The 19,939-nt window shown below is 38.5% G+C and overlaps 1 protein-coding gene across 3 annotated transcripts in view; it reads right to left on the bottom strand.

Annotated features, from left to right (window-relative positions):
- CFC1 (cryptic, EGF-CFC family member 1) overlaps window positions 1-13,558 on the bottom strand; it is a 34,320-nt gene extending 20,762 nt beyond the window's left edge. The window contains exon 1 of one of the 3 annotated variants that reach the window (XM_074363414.1): window positions 6,979-13,558. In XM_074363414.1, coding sequence (XP_074219515.1) covers window positions 6,979-7,221 — 243 coding nt within the window. In that variant the 5' untranslated portion in view covers window positions 7,222-13,558. The remainder of the gene's footprint in view (window positions 1-6,978) is intronic. The other 2 variants (XM_074363415.1, XM_074363412.1) reach the window with 2 other exon arrangements.
- Window positions 13,559-19,939: the final 6,381 nt, after the last annotated feature.

Raw genomic sequence — 19,939 nt, 5'->3', positions numbered from 1 at the left:
TTTTTTTTTTACTTTCTCTTTCTGATATTTCATTGTTAGTGTAAAGAAATGCAGCAGATTTCCGTATGTTACTCTTGTATCCTGATACCTTGCTGAATTCATTTATCAGCTCTAATAGTTTCTGTGTGGAGTCTTTATGGTTTTCTCTGTAGGGTATCATGTCATCTGCATGTAATAACAATTTTACCTCTTCCCTCCCAATTTCGATACCTTTTGTTTCTTTTTCTTGTCTGATTTCTGTGGCTATGACTTCCAATGCTATGTTAAATAGAAGTGGTGAGAGTGGACATCCTTGTCTTTTCCAGTACTTAGTGGGAAGGCTTTCAACTTTTCACTGTTGAGTACTATGTTGGCTGTAAGTCTGTCATAAATAGCTTTTATTATGTTCAGATATGTTCCCTCTATATCCATTTTGGTAAGATTTTTTTATCATAAATGGATATTGAATTTTATCAAATACCTTTTCTGCATCTGTTGAGATGATTATGTGGTTTTTGTCCTTTCTTTTGCTATTGTGTATCACATTTATTGATTTGTGTATGTTAAACCATCCTTGTGAAACTCAAATGAATCCAACTCGATTGTGGCATATAATCCTTTTTACATACTGTTGGATTTGGTTTGAAACATAACCGTCCTTCAACAGATGAACGGATAAAGAAGTTATGGTGTGTACACACACACACACACACACACAGAGGAATGGAACATTACTTAGCCATGAAAAAGAATGAAATATTGCCATTTGCAGCAATGTGGATGGACCTAGAGATTATCATACAAGTAAAGTAAGTCAGAGAAAGACAAATATCATATGATATCACTTATACATGGAATCTAAAAAAAGATACAAATGAACTTGTTTACAAAGTAGAAACAGACACACAGATATAGAAAACAAACTGTGGTTACCAAAGGACAAGGGGTGATAGGAATAAATTGGGAATTGGGGATTTACAGATATACACCACTATATATAAAATAGATAAACAATAAGGACCTACTGTATAGCACAGGGAACTATATTCAATATCTCATAATAACCTATTATGGAAAAGAATCTGAAAAAGAATATATATTCTACATACATATATATATATACATATATAAACTGAATCACTTAGCTGTACTCTTGAAACTAACACATTGTAAACCAACTACACTTCAAATAAAAAATAATAATAATAACAAGTGTTGGCAAGAATGTGGAGAAAAGAGAGCACTTGTGCACTGTTGGTAGGAATTGGTGCAGCCTCTATGGCAACCATTATGGAGGTTCCTCAAAAAATTAAAAATAGAACTACCATATGATCCAGCAATTCTGCATCTGAGTATTTATCCAAAGCAAATGAAAACACTAACTTGAAAAGATATCTACACCACCATGTTCATTATAGCATTATTTACTGTAGCCAAGACATGAAAAAAATTTAAATGTAGCCAAGACATGGGAAAAAACTGAAGGGTGAATGCATAAAGAAAATGTGATGTTATATATATACATACATATGATATTATTTAGCCATGAAAAAGACAGAAATCCTGCCATTTGTGACAACAAAGTTGGACCTTGAGGACATTATACTAAGTGAAGTAAGACAGAAAAAGAAAAATAATGTATAATCTCACTTATTTGTGGAGTCTAAAACAAACAAACAAACAAAAGTTATAGCTACAAAGAAAAGATTGGTGGTTGCTAGAGACTGGGGGGTAGAGAGTGGGAAAAATGTGGGAAGATGGTCAAAAGTACCAACATCCAGTTATAAAATAAGTAAGTCATGGAGACGTAATGTACAGAATGGTGACTATATTTAATAATACTGGGAATTTGACACAACATTGTAAAATGATTATAAATCAATAAAAAATGTTAAAAAAAAATAATACTGTATTATGTATTTGAAAGTTGCCATGACAGTAGATCTTAAAATTTCTCATCACAAGGCAAAAGAAAAAATATTTGTAACTATGTGTGGTATCTATAAAGAAAACTTTGCTGGCCATGTTCCATTTTTTACGTGCTGTCTGGGGCTGCTTTTGCAGTTAGCTGAAGCAAATCGGATGCAACACTCTTCACTTGGAACGGATGCTTGGCACACTCAGAATTGCACTGAGTAGGCTATAACTTGACAGCTGTTTCAGTGCCGCGCACTGTGACATTATATTGACTTTTATTACTGACACATGCCCATTATGTCAACAAAAAATGAAAAGTGGACTTTATGTTTCATTTTTAAAGCACACAGAAATGTAGATTATTTAATTGGATGGCAAAACATCATGTTCATTATGCGACAGCAACCTGGCTAAAACAATAAAATAGGTGTTGAACTTTCCAGTCTAAGCACTCACCACCACATTCCCAACTCACAGGAAGATGACAGTCAGACATCAGTCACTCATATGTGGAACAGAAAGAGAGAAAGAGAAAGAAAGAAAGAAAGGAAGAAAGGAAGAAAGGAAGAAAGAAAAGAAAGAGAGAAAGAGAGAAAGAGAGAAAGAGAGAAAGAGAGAAAGAGAGAAAGAAAGAAAGAAAGAAAGAAAGAAAGAAAGAAAGAAAGAAAGAAAGAAAGAAAGAAAGAAAGAAAGAAAGGAAGGAAGGAAGGAAGGAAGGAAGGAAGGAAGAAAGAAAGAAAGGAAGAAAGAAAGAAAGAAAGGAAGAAAGAAAGAAAAGAAAAGAAAAGAAAAGAAAAAATGACATGAACTCAACTACAAAACAGAAACAGACTCGCAGACATAGTAAACAGTCTTACAGTTACCAGGGAAAGGGATACATTGGGGAGTTCGAGATTTGCAAATGTTAACCACTATATATAAAAATAGATTAAAAAACAAATTTCTTCTGCACAGCACAGGGAGCTATATTCAATATCTTGTAATAACCTTTACTGAAGAAGAGTATGAAGATGAAAATATGTATATATATGCATGACTGAGACATTATGCTGTACACCAGAAACTGACCCATTGTAACTGACTATATACTTCAATTAAAAAAAAAAGTTTTTTTAAAGGAAAACTGGAAAATTTTAAGTGAGATCTCTCATCATAGCAGAATTTTTTCACAAAAATAAAAATGAGGCTGCAACCAAAGTCAGTCTCCAAATGTTGGAAAACAAGAAAAGTCATTTAACTGATGGTGAGTTAACTGAACTGATTTATTGCAGTAACTGAAAATAAACTTGTTTAAGACTATTGACCTTTCAGCTATAACAGCTGAAGAGTTGAGGACATTGGGAGCAACATTAGCAGCCAATTAAAATAAGGCAAATGTTTTCAAGTGATCTTCCCTGGCCCTTGATAAGCCTAACGGTGTTGCTGATACTACCTGGTGTTGTTTATTTGAGAAACCACTTCTGAGTCTGAAGTGCCTAAAGAATTAGGCTGTAACGAGGACATTTTCAAAGAGGCTGAGAAAATGCAAATCCAGTACAACCTAAATGGAAACTGTTAAGGTGTGCTACAGCTGACAATGGTAAAAACATTCATGGATGAGGAAAAGGCTTGGTTGGACAAATTTACAAAGCTTCTGAAAATGTAACGCCTTTCAAATGAATGGTTGCTCATCTTATTAGTCAACAGCAGGTGCTTTGCAGAAAAAATTTCAATCTGTCATGTGTTGTTGAACCAGCAGTATCAGCAGTAAACTTAGTTTGGACCTAACAGTTATTAGTTTCATGAGTTTTTGTCAAAATAAAAGCTGAATCCTTGAAATTGATGAATATTGAAAGAAGTCATAGAAAGATGAGCAACTGTAGTTTGGAGAAATTTTTGTATGTAGCTGAGGCATAAGCAGATAAATTATGGGTAAGGAAACACTGCTACATTTTCCTGGTTGAATTAAAGTTCACAGTTGAAAAAAATAAAATAAAATAAAAGCTGAAATCGTAACTTGCCCAATCACACAGCAGTTCAATAGGTTAGGAGTGGTGAAGTTTTATTGTGATTTTTTTTTTAATCTCACGGCTGAAATTGAATTTTTTTCTGAATAAGAAGAACCACCCTCAACCACTATTATCAAACATCAGCTGAATTTACAAATCAGCTTTGGCTGCACATTTGATAATGTTTCTTAATGAAATACAAGCCCAAAACTATAGGGCAAAACAGAGTTTATATGTGAAACTTATACTGTAGTAAAGTTATTTAGACAACAGCTAAGGTTTAACTCGCAAGTAATGTTAAATTGCTTATACACTTCCTGGGCTGTCGAAATTAAAACAAGAAGTGTGATCTCCATTCCCATACAAATTTGCTGTGGGTCTGTGTTCTGAGCTGAAACTACAGTTGTAACAGTCTTTTTTTGGACTTCAATTAAAGTGCAAAGGAAATGTCCTTATTTCAAAATCCATGTATCTGTGCAATAGAGGAGTTTCCACCTAGCTTTCAAATTGGAAGTAATTTATCTGCAATGTAACAAGCATACTAAAAGGCAGACCTCAAGGGAAGACTCTAGCAAAATTCTACATAGACCTTCCAAGTGATAAATACTTTCAAGTAATGCCATATCTTGAGGGATCAGTATTTGTCAGTACTTAGCTGTGTGAAAAAACATTTCCAAAGATAAAATACATAAAATCTCATTATAGATCAGCAGTAACAGATGAACAATTGCGATGAATTCTGGTGAGAGGAAACAGTAACTTTGAACCCCAGCCAAGCAAGATGTTATCCCCCAAATACTTCCGTTCTTTCCGCTAGTATTCCTATACCACAAAACATCGTGTCTGTTACTGTTATATTTCTAATTTTGTCAATAAAATCTTGTGGAAATTTGATTTCTATCCTGTCAATGTTGTCTTGTTAACGTTGTGAATGTCTTGTCTTGTTAATGTTACATATCATGCTAATATCATCGATTTTGCCTCCTCCCCTAGAAAGCCTAAGAGAGATTTCCTATCTGGCTCTTTATAAAAAGCATTGGCTGACTCCTGGAGGGGAGATTTGGGTCTCTGTCTCCAGGAGTTTACAATCTAATTTGAGACAGACAAGACAAATGCCCACGAAACTGCAAACAATCCCAGTCTCTTCACTTTCTTTATTCTTAAATTTAAAATATTCTTCAGAAGTACAGAAAAGCTAAGGAATCTTGACCACCCACCCTTCTGCACACACAGTGCCTTTTCCAGAGGTCGCCCAGAGGTCATCTTGCTCCCCACCCATAGTCTGGCCTCACTCAGCAGCTGGAGGGATCCTGTTAACAAGTAGGGTCTGGGGAGGGTATAGCTCAAACGGTAACATGTGCTTAGCATGCACAAGGTCCAGGGTTCAATCCACAGTACCTCCATTTAAAAAGAAAAAAAAAAAGCAATTAGCAGCTCTGGTCCCCTCTGCCCTAAGCCCTGCAGCTGCTGCCCCATCTTATTCATGGTGAAGCCACACCCTCACTGGGGCCTGGCCAGACTTCAGGAGCCCACACGCTCAACCCATCCCCACCTGCATGGTGTAGGCCACCCTGCCCTTTGATTTTCCTCAGCACACTCCTTTCTTAGGGCCTTGGCACAAGCTATTCTGTCTGTTTGGAACCGGGTTGCCTGATTTAGCAAATAAAAATACAGACTGTCCAGTGAAAACTGCATTTCAGATAAACAAATAATTTTGTTATAACTCTGCCCCAAATATTGCATGGGACATACTTACATGAAAAGATCACTCGTTGCTGACTTGAAACTCAAATATATCTATGTGTCCCGAATTTTACATGATGGCGCTACCTGGAATGTTCCTAACTTCTATTAGTTCTTTGCTTGGAGGTGTTCTCAGTGAGTCCTATCCTTAGTGCCCCCCATTTACCACTGCTACCCAGGCCATCCCCTGCCAGGCCCAATCCCTTCAATTTGCTCTATTTTTCTCCCTATAACATTCATCACCCTCTAACACACCGGATAGTTTGCTTGTCATGTTTATTGTTTATTTTTATCTCCTCTCATTCCAGTGTAATCTCCACATGGGTGAGGATTTGGGGGTGGCAGGGAGACAATGCCCTAATCTACCCCAGGCCCTAGAAGAGAGCCTGGCCCAGAAAACTGTTCAACAGATGTCTGTTATCCAGTCCCAAACTCATTCTGCTTGCCACATGATAGGCCAATAAATTGGGAGACAAGGTGTTGGGGCAAGAAATAATGCTTTTACAAATGGGAACTAATTAAACTTACAAGTTTTTGCACAGCAAAGGAAACCATAAGCAAAACAAAATGACAACCTATGGAATGCGAGACAATATTTGCAAAAGATGAAACTGACAAGGGCTTGATTTCCAGAGTATATAAACAGCTCACATGACTGAATAAGAAAAAAACAAACAACCCAATCCAAAAATGGGCAGAAGGCCTAAACAAGCAATTCTCCAGGAAGACATACGAATAATCAACAGGCACATGAAAAAAAATGCTCAATATCATTAATTATCAGAGAAATGCAAATCAAAACTACAATGAGGTATCACCTCATACCAGTCAGAATGGCTATCATTCAAAAGTCCACAAATGATAAATGCTGGAGTGGCTGTGGAGAAAAGGGAACTCTCCTACACTGTTGGGAATGCAGTTTGGTGAAGCCATTGTGGAAAACAGTATGGAGATTCCTCAAAAGACTAAAAACAGACTTACCATATGATGCAGCAATCCCACTCCTGGGCATACATCCAGAAGGAACCCTACTCCAAAAAGACACCTGCACCCCAATGTTCAAAGCAGCACTATTTACAATAGCCAAGACATGGAAACAACCTAAATGTCCATCAACAGATGACTGGATAAAGAATTTATGGTATAGTTATACAATGGAATACTACTCAGCCATAAAAAATGACAACATAATGCCATTTGCAGCAACATGGATGTCCCTGGAGAATGTCATCCTAAGTGAAGTAAGCCAGAAAGAAAAAGAAAAATACCATATGGTATCACTCATATGTGGAATCTAAAAAAAAAAAAAAAAAGACAAATGAACTTGTATATAAAACAGAAACAGACTCACAGACATAGAATACAGACTTGTGGTTGCCAGGAGAGAGTTGGGTGGGAATAAACTGGGAGTTCGAGACTTGCAGATACTGACTGGTAATATATAAAATAGATAAACAAGTTTATACTGTATAGCACAGGGAAATACATTCAATATCTTGTAGTAGCTCATGGTGGAAAAGAATATGAAAATGAATATATGTATATTCCTGTATGACTGAAGAATTGTGCCGTACACCAGAAATTGATACAACATTGTAAACTGACTATAACTCAATAAAAAGAAAGAAAGAAAGAAAGTGTGACTTTATTCAGAAAGCCACCAGACTAAGAAGATGGCAGACTCATGTCCTGGAAAACTATCTTCCTCAAATCAGAATTCAGGCTCCTTTTATACTAGAAAGGGGAGAGGGTGTGGCTGGTTGTTACAAACTTCTTGGTGCAGGAATTTTTTGTTTTTGGAATCCTTTGTTCTTGCAGCCGTCCACCTGGGTCAGATCATGGTGTCCCTGTAAACCTCCAACAAAACAAATGTTGTTTTCCTTTCTCTGATTTGTTATCTTTGTATGAATGAAAAGGGTTAAAATCCTTAAAGGTCAGAGCTTTGACAATGGGCTGTCCCGTATATTTAAGGCTCTAGGCAACGTTCTTTTATAAAAGGTGCAAAACCAGCATGATTAAGCACAGGAAACAGAGCTAAAAGCACAGGGTTAGAGCTAATATGGAGTCAGATTTGTCCTTTTCTATTACACGTCTGTTGGAAGTGTAATAGAAGTGACAAATGAGTGTCCTCTGAGCAGCACCTGAATGTCCACAGGAAACAGTTCCACCTTGAATTTACTATATTTTTGTCAAGCTTTTTTTTTCTGCCCATTCATTCAAGCTAGAAGGTTGGTGTCACTCCCAAATCCTCCCTCTCTCTTATCCTGCCTTATTCCTCTCTCCAAAATTATTTGGTATCTACATCCCCCTGCAATTCCTCTGCATCATCCCTCATCTGTCACCTGCTCACTGCCTCATGATGATTGTCTGGTTCCAACTTGGCCCTTTAGGTGTCATGTGTTACCTGAAATTCTCCATGGGTGTCCTTGCCTCCAATCCAGCGCCATCTGATCCCTTCCTCACACTGTATCTTGACAATCTTTCCAAAATGAAAAACAATGAGACATGAACAGAAACCACAATTTGTAAAACAAACTGTGTGAGTCTCAAAACTGAAAAACTGTCTCACACCATGATGAAAAACTACCTAAGTTCACATTGGCTTACCACAAGCTCATTCAGACCTATATATTCCAAGATAAGCCCTTAGTTCAGAGACTCCACATAAACTCAAGGATTCCAAAGAATGAGACTGTGTCAGCAACTCCCCTGGTTTACAGATGCTAGTGAATCCCTGCTTCCCAGATCTGCCTCAGAACCATGTGAACCCTTTCAGCGTCCTGCCATCACTCTCCCTTTGAGATGCTACCAAGACTTCCCAGGTGGAGCTCACTCTTGTTCAGAAAGTTGAATAAACTCAGTTCCATGTGATCCATTCCTGCTGGTCTCAGTGGGAGCTTTACAGTCACCTCTTAGTTTTCTGTGTAAGCTCACTTCACGATTCCCCGTGGCCTGCAGAGTGGTCCACCAGCCCCATCATGGTGCACAGATTGTGCCCAGGAAGCCATCTGCTCCCCTCTCCCAGCAGTCCTACACCTGTCCAGACCTGGTGGTGGCTTTGTTCTTTCATCTTCCCCTGACTTCGCAGATGGTAAAATCTTTTTTTTTTATTGAAGTATAGTCAGTTACAATGTGTCAATTTCTGGTGTATAGCATAGTGTCCCAGTCATGCATATATACATATATTCATTTTCATATTCTTTTCAAAAATTATTTTTGCACCACAGATTTGTCTAGAGTTGCTTACAATCACCATACCTTATCGGTACCTCTCTCAGTACCTCTCCCATTCAACTACTCTGGGTGCCATCCCCTTCCTCCGCCTTATTCCAGCCACCATTAGGCTCTCCTAGAAAACTGCAGAGTCTCCCAGAACATTTGCTGACACAAATAACAGCCTTCTTTTCCCAGTTCTCATGTTCCCTCCTAAATATCAGCCATAATGATTTTTCAGTCCTTCTCATCTTCCTCAGCAGCAGTTTGCTGAAAGGATAAACATAGGATAAACCTTCACCAAAATGAAGCAATTTAATCACAAAATTGCTTTAATAGCACCCTTTATGATATAGAGGAAGAAAACCATTAATAATCACGCTATCCTAAAATATTATCAGCATTTTTATGTATCTGTGTAATCACAATATAAAACTTTGCCATAATTTTTCCTGAAATAAATATCCGTTCTATATCCAGTGGGTATAAAGTCATCTTGTGGTTTCCATAGTAACTTTTCATAGACCTCAGTCTTTTTTTTCCTAATTTTTTTTAATGGAAGTACCATCAGTTACAGTGTGTCAATTTCTGGTGTACAGCACAATGTCCCAGTCACGCACAGACATGCATACATTTGTTTTCCAAAGACGTCAGTCTTACCTCCTCATTTTTTCCACTAGATTCACTAAGTTTCGTCACTAGTACTCATACGGTCTAGCACTTACAAGTTATTCTTCCATTTGTATTTTTAAAGTAACTATTATATAATATATAGAGACATACATACATACATATATCATATATCACTTCATAAAAGTATAGAAATTATAGAAACATATAGATGAGAGTAAAATTTACCCATAACTGCACTACTGAGAAATAACCACACTGATTACTTTGGAATATATTTCCCACCCTTTGAGGCAAAATAGGCTGACTTCAGCTCCATAGCACACATAAAAGTAAGGGTTCTAAGTCAGTGAATAATAAAATGCCTTTGACATAAGGGGTAGTGACTTGATTTATGACCTTAATATATTAATTACTAAAACGTATGTTTATAGAATGATAAATGTACAAGGTAATCTGAGTTATTACATACTTATATTTTCCTTTTAGTAGTTTCATATAAAGGAAAAAAGCTTGAAAATAATAATACCCATAGGACAAAAGTTATACTGTTACTGAGAATAGCTTAGGTCTCATTTAGGTACATTTGGCTCTTGTTTTAGTGTTAAAACTTTGAGAAAGATGATTTTAAATAAAGCTTCTTACTAACACAACATTGTGAATCAACTATACTTCAATAAAAAATATTTTTAGTAATTCTGTAACCTGATGCCGTACCAGTTTCTCTGATATTTTTATTTAATAGATCAATATTAGGCCTAAGGAGTATTCTGTAAATGCTTAAAATGGATTTAATCGTGATCGTTTTGACATCTATGATAAATACTAAACAAGGTCATACATATCTTACTAGACAATTTTGAGTTTTCACCTACATATTTTTAGAGGATTTAATTTTAAAAACTAGCATTATTTAGCATTTTGAGTTATGTGTGCTTCAGGAGGGTACAGCTCAAGTGGTAGAGCATCTGCTTAGCATGTACAAGGTCCTGGGCTTAATCCCTAGCTCCTCCCCTGAAAATAAAAAATAATAAATAAATAAATGAATAAACCTAATTACCTCCCCCTCACTAAAAAAAATACTTTAAAATTGAGTTATGTGTGCTTTATTTAACAACTGAGTGAAAATACGTAAGCATTTGTATAAAAAGTTAAATGGTAGTACTTTGCAATCTGTATTTCTTATTGAAGTTTTATACATTACTTTATCATTGTTCCTGAATATGTTGTCCTACACATATAATAAACAGAAATGTGGATAATTTTTTTTAAAAAAGAAAACAAGCTTATGGTTACCAGGGAAAAAGGGGTAGGGATGGAGGGATAAATTGGGAGTTCAGGATTTGCAGATACACACTACTATATACAAAATAGATAAACAACAATGTCCTACTGTATAGCACAGGGAACTATATTCAATATCTTATAATACCTATAATGAAAAAGAATATATATGTATAATTGAATCACGATGCTGCACACCAGGAATTAACACAACATTGTAAATCAACTATACTTCAATAAAAAAGAAAGAAAGAAAGAAAGAATATGGATTTTACCAAGTAAGACTTAGGTGAGGGACACTCAAGTTATTTATCATTTTGTCAGGTTCTTTCCATGTTCCCCTAATCACTATAACTGATCCATTTTCTGGGTTTGTAGAAGTAAATTATTATCAACAAATAATTAAATATGCAGATATTAAAATATGTGGTGAGAGGGAGGATATAGCTCAGTGGTAGAGTACATGGTTAGCATGCATGGGGTCCTGGGTTCAATCCCCAGTGCCTCCATTAAGATAAATAAACAAACAAACAAACCTAATTACCTCCCTTGCCAAAACAAACAAACCAAAAAAAACCTATCAAAAAAAACATATGTGGTGAATATTGAATGACTACACTCCACTGAAACCAGTAGAGACTGCCACTGGTTAACAAGTACTTTCCAATCAGGCATCTCTCTTGGGTTAAGTGTTTTGGACTTAGCAATAACTTCCAGAGTCCTGCAGGTGAAAGTTTTGGCTTTTCCCCTAGAGTCTCTTCTTCCTTCAGTATGATTCATCAACTGAAACAAGGAACTGCTCCTACTCACCTGTAACTATGTCTTGTGATTAGAGCTACCCTTCCCCACCAGTTCACAGAAACTACCTGTATAGGGCAGGAGACTTTAATTCTTCCCCAGTGAATAAATCCACCGCTGAATGTTCCAGCTTGAAATAAAAATGCTATGAGGTTCAGGCTCTGGAGAACACATTGTCTTTATGACAAGAAATGAGTCTGTCTTCCTTTAGGCAATGACAGTTTGCCATGGTGGAAATTTAGGAATGTCAGAAGATCTACATTTTCTTTTCCTTATGTTTTAAGTCTTTTCTAAGCTATGAATCATGTTTTTATATTAATATTTTTTGAACTCCAGTTTATTCATAGGTTGTTGGAATATTATGCATCCTTATTTTCAGTCGTCTCCAAAATGCTATTTTCTGAATTCCCTTGTCCATGAAACCCAAGGAGCCTAACTTTTTAAATTGTATTTTATCATTCAACTTTGTTACAAAGATAAAAAACTGTATGTGACAATGAGTGTGTATATGTCCATGAATAACTGAAAAATTGTGCTGAACACTGGAATTTGACACAACATTGTAAAATGATTATAAATCAATAAAAAATGTTAAAAAAAAAAAAAAGATAAAAAACTGTATTTGCCTTGAAATGCTGAATGCTCAAACTACCTCTCTCCAACACAGTGCTAAACTACACTGGGAAAACAAGCTTCACAGGAAACTTCCCCCAACCTACACTGGTTCACCTGCTCCTTTTGCTATTCGACTTATACCCTTGAGGTAGAAATGTAAATATGTTTCTAATGATCAAATTCACAAAAGGGGGAAATGCCACACTCTTCCAGGCACCAGATGCTACTAAGATAAAGGGCCTGCCCACTTTGAAAACAGCTGACTGTGGACAGGGCTCAGGGCTGTTTGAATCAGCACCCTGGAGAGCACTCCTTGTATCAGGTTGAGCCGTGTTCTTGTCAATACTGTCACTGTCATTTATGACTCAATAAGAAAACCACTTGTGCACAATTTTTTTATTAGACTATTTTCTCCCCCCCTCCCCAATTCTACCTCCTTTAGTGCCCAAGCTCAGACAGTTTCACCAGCAAAGCACTATTGTGGTTATTTTAAAACCAGTTTCCTGAGTTGACTGGGCAGCAGTTTTCCTGAGTAATGAATTAATCAAACAATGACTAACTGTCCAGTCCCCACAATGCCACTCTCAGTGTCACCCCCGAATATACACTGCACATATCTTGGCTCACTGTATGCATATGCCCAAGGTGACTTGATATTAGTTAATATTTACTGGTTCACTTATTCAGTTTTGTCTTGATCAAAATTTTGTATTAGAGGGCATGCTTAGGTTTACTAGAAGTTCTGCAGAAATGGAAGATCATGTTTTAATTTACAGAATAGGTATAAATCTCATAGTTAGAATAGGCTAGTGTTTAGTTGCTCAGTATGAAGTGGGCTTCCACCAACAGCCCACTATTTGTCAACCAATCCATTAAAATGTAAGAAGATTGATCCTGCCAAGAAAGAGAACAAAAGAGCAGTCCCTGAAATTCACAAGCTGGCCCACATTTATAGCTCTTCCATGTTATTCTCCTGTTGGTCATAAACAATCTCCTGGGACACTAATGTCAGAGAGAATTACTCTGAAACCATGCTAGAATAAGGCAGAGAAATCCACTTCATAATTTTGTCTAAGCAGAGAAAATAAAGTCAACGAGCCACCCTCAAAATACCAAACTCCCCCTATTAATACCGAAACGAGTCCCTGCTACTTCTTTTCCAGTTTACAGCTTCATTCTCATTCTAGATTCTTCTCTCTCTGGGTAAAATTTATTGAGTTACCCAGTCACAGAATTTCCCCCACTTTCCAACTAAGCAAAGTCCCACTTTCTTAGATCCTCTCCCAAATCACCCAAACAAAGCTCAAATTCTATAAACAGATTCTTTGAGGGGGGTCATGAGGTCTGTTCATTTACTTATTATTAACTTTGGGGGGTTGGGGTTTTTTCAGTGAAGATACTAGGGATTGAACCCAGGACCTCGTGCATGCTGAGCATGTGCCCTATTATTTGAGCTATGCCCTCCCCCATAAATAGGTTCTAAAACACTTCCCTGAGAACCCCATGGTTCCCCGTGGTGTGCCCTCCCCCTCACTGCAATGTGGAATGAACCCAACTTGTTCAACCACAGGTGTGCTCTCGGTGGCCTTCGGCTTTGGTGCTTCTCTTTATATTATCTTTCCTGTAAAACTGTATCACCATTTACTTAGTAATATCTCAGTGTCAGGGACTTTGCATGTATTTTCTTGAATTTCAAGATAACTTTGCAACCAACAGTTGCTGGGGAAACTGAATCCCCATGAAAGTGGTTTTCCGCTTTGGAAGTCACAAAGGAACCAAGATGCAAAGAGATAATTCAAAGTAAGGTCTGTCTGTCATCAACACTCTTGTGCTTATTTTTAAGGTACTTCTCAATATATATTTTCAATATGCGTTAAATGTATGTTTTCTCAGAAAACTTTGGTTTTCTAACTTATTTGTGGGAAAGGTGTGACAAATGCCCCCTGAGGCTTCAGCTGTTACCTGGTGGGACCCTGAACATGGGATCCAGCTAACCTGTGCCAAGGCTGAGCCAAAGCATCTCAAAAGCCAATGGTGAATTGAATACACTCCATTAGCTAACTCCTGAAAAAAAGTAGGCCTGACGTACTTTTTAAAATAATCATCTTGGAAGACTTTATCATCTACCTATTGGCTTTAGCAGGAGGGCAGAAGGTTATAGAAAAAAATGAAAGGACAATGGGAAATCATGTTTGGGAAGACACGCTGTTATGCATGCCTAACCTTTCAAATGCACAAGGTGTATCAGTTTCCTCTTGCTACTGTAATAAACTGCCACAAACTAGCAGCTCAGAGCAACAAGAATTTATTCTCTTACAGTTCTGTGGGTCACATGTTCAACATGGGTCTCACTGGCCCAACATCAGGGTGTCAGCAGGGCTATGTTCCTTTCTGGAGGCTCTAGAGGAGGATCCACTTCTTTATCACTGGGTTGTTGACAGAATTCAGTTCCTTGTGGTTGTAGGACTGAGGTCTCTGCTTCCTGAATGGCTGCCAGCTCAGGACCATCCTTAGCTCCTAGAGGTTGCTTCACAGCCTCTTTCCTCTGTCTTCAAAGGCAGCAACAGCAGGTGGAGTTCTTCATGCTCTGAATCTCTCCTCCTTCCTTCTCATCTCTCTAACCCACACTTCTGCCTCTCTTTTATTATTTTCTCATATGACGAGATTGGGTCCACGTAGATAATCCATGAGATCTCCTCACCTCAAGGCCCTTAATTGCATCTGCAAACTCCCTTTTACATATAAGATAACACATTCACTGGTTCTGAAGATTAGGACGCTGACATCTTGGTGGTGGGAGTCAGGGTGGGGTTGGGGGTGGCAAGGAAGCATTATTCTGACACTACACACCAGCAGAGGCCTAACATGGAAAAGACTACTCAGAGGACAAGACATTTCATTTGTAGTGACGTAGGAGAGACAGCTGAGAATGACAGCTGGCCCTTCCAGACGTGAAGAGGTCACAAACTCTCTCCCATACTAAGATTTTAGCTCCCAGGCTCCTGAGGACTCTGTGTCTTCCCCTGTGCCCTCTTTGATTTCTCCAGTTCAAGAATTTCTTAAACTGTGGACTTTCTTGGTGAGAAAAGCACAATAATATTGACAGATGAAAGTAGTTATTAAAAATCTATCCGGCTGAAGCAAGACCTTGAAGAGTTTTACACTCTGTAAATTAATTCTTGGCTTTTATATCTTCTTAATCATGAATTAAAAACTGTAAAACACAGTAAATCAAAGGCAAATAAAAAGTGAAGGATTAAAAGAAGATAAAGAGGGGAGAAAAGGGAGAGTTTTGAGAGCAAAACTTATTACTATTATTATCATTTTTTGAATAACTACTTTTTTTATTTTTGAAAAACATTTCTTTAATGACAACATTTGGACGTATCATCCAAGTTAGTTTTAACGCATCTAAGATTCTAGAAATTAGATTACACAATTATCCTCTCTATTACGGTAAGAGTGTCAAAATCCAGTATTACTGGATTCCACAGCTAATTCCAAAACCAGAAACTCAACAGCTACACAACTTAGGTGAATATTTCCAATGGCAAGAATAACACAGAGGAACACATGATTAAAATCCTCTGATGTAATGGCTAACTGTGGGTGAAATGGCATTTTTTTACAGTGTATGTATCTTATAATCACAGAATAATGCTGCAAGATAAGGTTTTGGGAAAAGAATTATTCCTATATACTGTTCACGGGAGTGTCAATTAGTGTAAACTTAAGTACAGGGTAATTTGGTAACATCTCTCAACAAATAAAATACATATGCCTTTGGTCCAGCAATTTCATTGCTAAGAATTCATCCCACTTAAATATACAAAAATGTGTGTACACGCATGCTCATTTCAGTAGGTCTCAATGTAGGAAATGGAAGGAACTTAAGTATATGTCATACTATTATTATCATTTTTATTGTTCAGTGCAGAAAGCTGTAAAGCACAAAATAATCTCTAGGAAATTGCAAAGAGTTCTTCCCATTACTGGCCTCAAGGCTTTTTCTTAAATTGAAGTATAGTTGATTTACAGTGTTGTGTTAGTTTCCAGTGTACACCAAGGTGATTCAGTTATATATTTATATATATGTGTGTGTATGTATATATATATATACATATATATATGTATATATATATATATATATATATTCTTTTTCAGATAAGATATTTTTAAAATAAATGGTCATAAACTGACAAATATTCATGATGGATCACACTGGGAAGATGGAGCACAGAATGAAAAGATCTATGTCAAAACACACATTTATTCCAAAGAAAAAAGTTCTGTAGGATTATTCACTTGCTGAACAACTGTGGGACTGTTGGCCATGTAAGCTTTGATATCACGAAGTTAGCCTAAACTCGTGTATTTTCCCTGAGGATCATTTAATCTTTCCTTTATTACCTGTGATCTTGTGTCTTCCCAGACAACTATTATGATGAACCCTCTCCAAAAATAAATGAAGCAGTGGGGAGGGTATAGCTCAGTGGCAGAGTGTGTGCTTAGCATGCATGGAGTCCTGGGTTCCAGCCCCAGTACCTCCATTAAATAAATAAAAATAAATAAGAACCTAATAACCACCGGGCAGACTCCTGGAGGTTTTAGAGCAGGCAGAGAGCCAGATATGAGCAGAGAAAGGGAGCCACGGGGCCAGATGCAGGAAACCATACATCTCATGAACAACGGGGGTGTCTGGACAGACAGAGGAAAGCAGGAACCTCTGGGCCGATAAGTGATCACACATTTTGGGGTGGCAGGCAAAGAAAGGTAGGAAAAGGCAGGAATCGCCAGTGTCCAAATGTAGCCTTTTGCCCATTATGCCCTCATTTCAATAAAATTAGTCTTGCAGATTAGAAGCACCCATCATGCACCAACATCATGACACTTCCAATCCAGACTAAATACAAACCAAAATCCCTCCTCTCCTTGAGAAGGTGCAGCTGGGATGCAAATCAGGGAATACGAGCCCAAATCCTTCCCTCCGCAACGAATATTCTGCCCATCCATTTGTACACCCTATGTAACAGGCTTGCCAGAGAAACTCAGGGCAGCTGCTCACCTGAGCCTGCCTGCTCTCCCCTTGAGAGAGGCTCCAACAAGAATAACCCACCCTGCTGCTGGAGAGTAGGAAAGTCTGGCTTCAACCCCAGATCCTCTGACACACATCATGCCCTGCTCCTGTGATGCAGCTGGAAGGAGGGCAGCTGAGTCAGAACTCATCACTGTCCTGTGCGCCCCCTTCACCTGGGGACTAACAACGATTAACAGCACTGATGATAAATTCCCAGGGACTGTGCCAAGCCCTTGACGTGGAGTCCGACAGAGGTCCGGGAAGGAGCTGTGAGGTGGCCCTGAAGCCATTTCCTGTCCCCGCAGAGACTTGCAGAGAGCATCCCTGCTGAGAGCAGGGGAAGAGGCTCCTGCCTGCTGAGGCAAAGCATGTCCCTCTATTCACTAAGGTGAGGCTGCCCCCTCCAGACGAAGCAAACAGGAAAGTGATGTGTAAAATTACAGACAAGGGGAGGATGGAGCTCAGCGGCGGAGCATGCATGAGGTCGTGGGTTTGACCCCCAGCACCTTTGTTAAATGAAAGATAGTAAATAAGTAAACCTAATTATTTCCCCCCACAAAAAAAAAAAACAAAAATTAAAATAAAATTATAGACAGACCTCAGAGAAATTGCAGGTTTGGCTCTAGACCACTGCAATACAGCAAATATCGCAGTAAAGTGAGCCACACAAGGTTTTCGGTTCCCCAGTACATATAAAACCTACGCTTACACTATACTCTAGCAAGTGTGCAGTAGCATTAAGTCTAAAAAACAATACCTTAATTTAAGAATACTAGATGGCTAAAAATGCTAACCATCATCTGAGCCTTCAGCAACTCATAATCTTTTTGCAAAAATAACATCAAAGATCACGGATCACAGATCACCCTAACAAAGATGCAAATAATTGTAAAGTTGGAAATATTGGAAGAATTATCAAAATGTGACATAGGGACACAAAGTGAGCAAAGAAGGTTGGGGAAATGCTGCCAACAGACTTGACCAACTCGGAGTTGCCACAAGCGCAGTGTCGGCAAAGCCTAATAAAAGCGAAGTACAGTACACCCGAAACTGACACATTGTAACTGACTGTATCTAAAATTTTTTTAAATGTACAATAAAATGAGGTCGGCCTGAATAAAACTGTGACAAAATTCTGCCACTGTTTTTTTAAAAAAGCCACCAATTAACGTCCAGCATCACCATCTCTGATGAAACCTGTTCTGGCTGCTGATCTGCCCCCTGGCCTGGGAGCCCCTCAGGAAACCATGGGAGCAGGAAGCCGGCCCTCATCTGCTGATAAGACAAACACCCCATCCTCACTTGCTGGCCCCACCCAGGTGGCAGGAATCCCTGAGGGTGTGGTCCCCCATGCAGACTCACAAACATGTTTCAATATATTAAGGCAAAAATTACAAAGTTGTGTTGAGAATATATCTCCTAATATTATCATTTATACACCTGAAGACAGCACATGGTCTGTGTGTCCAAAATGAGCGTTTACTAAACTGAAGCATTTAGTAAAATTTCTAGAAGAGTCTGAATGAAGCAATGTTAAGATTTTTATCAGGGGCTGGGGGTGGGGGGTGTATAGCTCAGTGGTAGAGTATGTGCTTAACATGGATGAGGCCCTGAGTTCAATCCCCAGTACTGCCATGAAAAAATAATTTTCTTTAAGAAAAGGATCTTTATCAATCAGACACCCAAGGCTTTGGGCCAGTCCCCAGGTGTGGAGGGAGAGTCTGCCCCTGGGTTCAGGTAGACAGTTCCTTCCCAGCTGTGGAATCTTGACTGCTCCCCGAATGGCCCATGTTTCTTCTTATCTACACATGCGTGGCAGTACTGACTTCTTGGAGTTTCTGTGGCTGAAAGATCAGCCCCCGTCCCTGATGAGCCTAATTGAAGCTCAGAGACAGGGTCTTAGAGCATAGTAGAAAAGAGGCAGCTTTATCCCTTTGCCAGGCAAAGGGGACTCACAGCAGGCTAGTGCCTTCAAAACTGTGAGCCCATCTTGGGGGTGGGTTGAGCCCATAGCTTCAACAGTAAGGCATTAATAACAATCAACAGAATTTTTCTCCTCATAAGACTCGGAGCAGCGTCACAGCGTCTCCAGGTGACCAATTCTATAGAGGTTAGTGGTTGTCACTCTTTCAATCTCTTTATCTTGTAAGCGCCCACAGCGTTGTCTTCCAGGTAATTCAGCCTATTTCGTAAGGTTACAGTTCTGTGACCTTCTCCCTGGAGAACAACTCAGAAACCAAGCATGATTATTGCTTTTGGTCACTGGAAAAAAGCAGAGACAGTAAAATTAATAGCTTCATGTTAACAATGGGCCTGGAGCTGAGAACGTCAACCAGTCAGTCAGATTAGCTGGCCAGATTAAGAGTAAGCATAAGAGTAAGCAACCTGTTAGCCTAAGTGTGGCCATTTTATTAATTCTCCTTCCAAATCCCCACTGTCAGTTTCTCTCATTCCGTTTCTATGGAAACAGGGAGATGGGCGTCGTGTTCATCCGGCTGCTTCCTGCTGAACGGGGGCATAGTGTGGGGGTGAAATGGAACGAGCAAACCCAATCCTGCCATGTGGCTGGGGGTTTAAAAAGCGCCTTAGAGGCGTGTTTCCCACACATTAGACAACAGAAAACAGTTCATCTAAATATTATATATATACACCAACTCCTGTTAACAGAAACGATAGCAGAAACTGCGGAATTCCC

The sequence above is a fragment of the Camelus bactrianus genome, chromosome 5 (assembly GCF_048773025.1).
Source record: "Camelus bactrianus isolate YW-2024 breed Bactrian camel chromosome 5, ASM4877302v1, whole genome shotgun sequence".
NCBI classification, from domain to species: Eukaryota; Metazoa; Chordata; class Mammalia; order Artiodactyla; family Camelidae; genus Camelus; species Camelus bactrianus.
Note: the sequence above shows the minus strand (reverse complement) of the source record. Positions and strands in the feature narration are given on the sequence as shown.